At 67.7% G+C, this 1,923-nt stretch overlaps 1 protein-coding gene across 1 annotated transcript; it reads right to left on the reverse strand.

Moving 5' to 3' along the window:
* Positions 1 to 130: 130 nt before the first annotated feature.
* Positions 131 to 1,642, reverse strand: LBHD2 (LBH domain containing 2). The gene is made up of 2 exons (XM_060003273.1): positions 1,490 to 1,642; positions 131 to 436 (listed from the first exon to the last, which is right to left on the reverse strand). Exons 1-2 carry the CDS (start codon positions 1,640 to 1,642, stop codon positions 338 to 340), a joined length of 252 nt encoding a protein of 83 aa, XP_059859256.1. The 3' UTR covers positions 131 to 337.
* Between the last annotated feature and the right edge of the window lie 281 nt (positions 1,643 to 1,923).

The raw sequence follows: 1,923 nt of genomic DNA on the forward strand, positions 1-1,923 counted from the left end.
CAGCACGGGCTCTGAACAGAGGCCCTTGCCTGGAAGGCCACTGGCAGAACCAAAATTGTCCTTAGCTCCTCGAATCCCCACCAAGTGCACCCCCTGACCACCAGGAAGAGTCTTTATTTCTGCTTCCAACCAGAGAACAAGGAGGGGTGTGATCCGGACCCTGGGCTGTGGACAGGAGAGGGCCGGGGCTTGCAGTGCTGGCGGAGCTGGTGAGGCCGGAGGTGGTAGCTCAGCTCTGCCTACTGGGCGCCCGGGCAGGCCCAGGCCGCTCTGGGGCTGAGGCCCTCCCAGCTGTCAGAGCCCAGGGACAGCGGAATCTGGCCATGTCCTCGTCCCATCACTGGGTGCAGGGGGACTGGTCCTCAGAGCTGGCACGCTTGCTGCCAGCGTCATCTGGAACCTTCCCTGGTGCTCCCGGCAGACGCGGTGAGGGAGGCTGCAGAAACACAAGGGCCTCCGTGTTGGTGGCTGATGCATTTCTGACAGGTCTGCAAGGAAACGTGCGAGGGTGGGGCAGTCCCCAAGTTCCCCACGGGCGAAGGAGAGGAGGTGCTGGGTGCGTGGTCCTCGGCGAGAGAGGGCGGATGAGGCCAGGCTCTGGGAGCCCCCGCCCCAGAGCATGCCCACCAGAGCTTGGGAGGAGGCCTGGGGACCTCCCCAGAGCCCATGTGTCACTGGTTACCCGAGGGGCGGACCCTGGACAGACCTGGCAGAGGCTGAGGGGAGTCTGGGGAGAGGTGGGCGGCACGGCATGGACAGGCTCCTTCTGGGCCCAGGCTGCAAGGGGCCTGCGGGCCAGGGAGGACTGCAGCGGGGGCAGGGAGCTGGCCTCTGGGGAGGAGCAACCGGCAGGCGGGGGGCCAAGCAGCCCCAGCTGAGGCTGAATTCCCTGGGACAGACTCCCCAGGGGTCTGCAGGGGACAGAGCTAGCCAGGGCGCCACGCACCCCTCATGCACCCCCCACAGAGGCCCTCACTGCCCAGCCTGCTGTTTCTCCCGCGCCGCAGGGCTGGCTCCTGGCTGACCCCTCTCCTGCCCGCATCCCACTCCCAGAAGCTCCGCTGGCTCTGGCAGCCCCTCGGCCTTTAACCAGGGCGCCCACGCCAAGACAAGCACCTCCCACCAGGCTGGCCCATCTCCCCGGCCTCGCACCCACACCCGTACCCCGCGCAGGCCCTGGTGGGCAATGCACGCCTGTCCCAAAGGTAATGAATCGTGAGGGCGAGGGGAGAGGGGGTGGGACCGGGTGGCGAGGGGTGAGAACAGACGCATACCTGTGTGCCAGGCCAGGGGCCACAACAGCGGATGAGGGGACCTCGTGTGCCGATGGGAGGGGGACGGTGACAGGGAGAGGGGCAGGCCAGGCAGCGCCTAAGCGCCGAGCAGAAGCTCACAGGGCAGGCAGATGGATGGGTGCGAGCAGGCTGGAGGGCGGGGGACCCGGCTCCCGACTCCTCTCGGGACCCCTACAGGCAGCCCCTCACTCAGCAGCAGCAGCCTGGCTCTGGGTGGACCCCCTCTGGGCGCCCTCCGGAGGCCAACACAGCTCCCCGCTCGCCACGGCACCCCCCTTGCCGGGCTCCACCATGATTGAGGGCAGCCGCTGGCCCACCCGAGGGCCCTTCTCCCCACTCCCTGCCATGCCTGTCCTGCACTGTCCCCGTCCTCAGGGCCAGGAGAGCACATGCGCATACCTGCACATCCCCCAGAGGGTCCCGGCCCCTCCCCCATCCCACTGCTGGAGCTGGGGCACTCAGCACCTGGGATTGCGGGCTCTCCCTGGGGCAACACAGGACCCACCTGGGCTCAGCCCTTAGGCCCATTTAACGAACAGCAGCCTGAGACCAGAAGGCCAAGGTCACATGGTGGGCGAGCTCAGGGCTTTTGTGCCTCCCCAGCTGTCTCCGGTATCCTGCAAAGCCC

Source organism: Delphinus delphis, chromosome 2, assembly GCF_949987515.2.
Source record: "Delphinus delphis chromosome 2, mDelDel1.2, whole genome shotgun sequence".
NCBI classification, from domain to species: domain Eukaryota; kingdom Metazoa; phylum Chordata; class Mammalia; order Artiodactyla; family Delphinidae; genus Delphinus; species Delphinus delphis.

Bases quoted from the DNA above. Each gene is read 5' to 3' on its own strand.
- LBHD2 (XM_060003273.1), bottom strand. From the start codon at position 1,642: ATGGCAGGGAGTGGGGAGAAGGGCCCTCGGGTGGGCCAGCGGCTGCCC. The intron at 437-1,489 runs GCTGAGTGAGGG...GTGTTTCTGCAG, and splicing joins CCCAGAGCCAGGCTGCTGCT to CCTCCCTCACCGCGTCTGCC.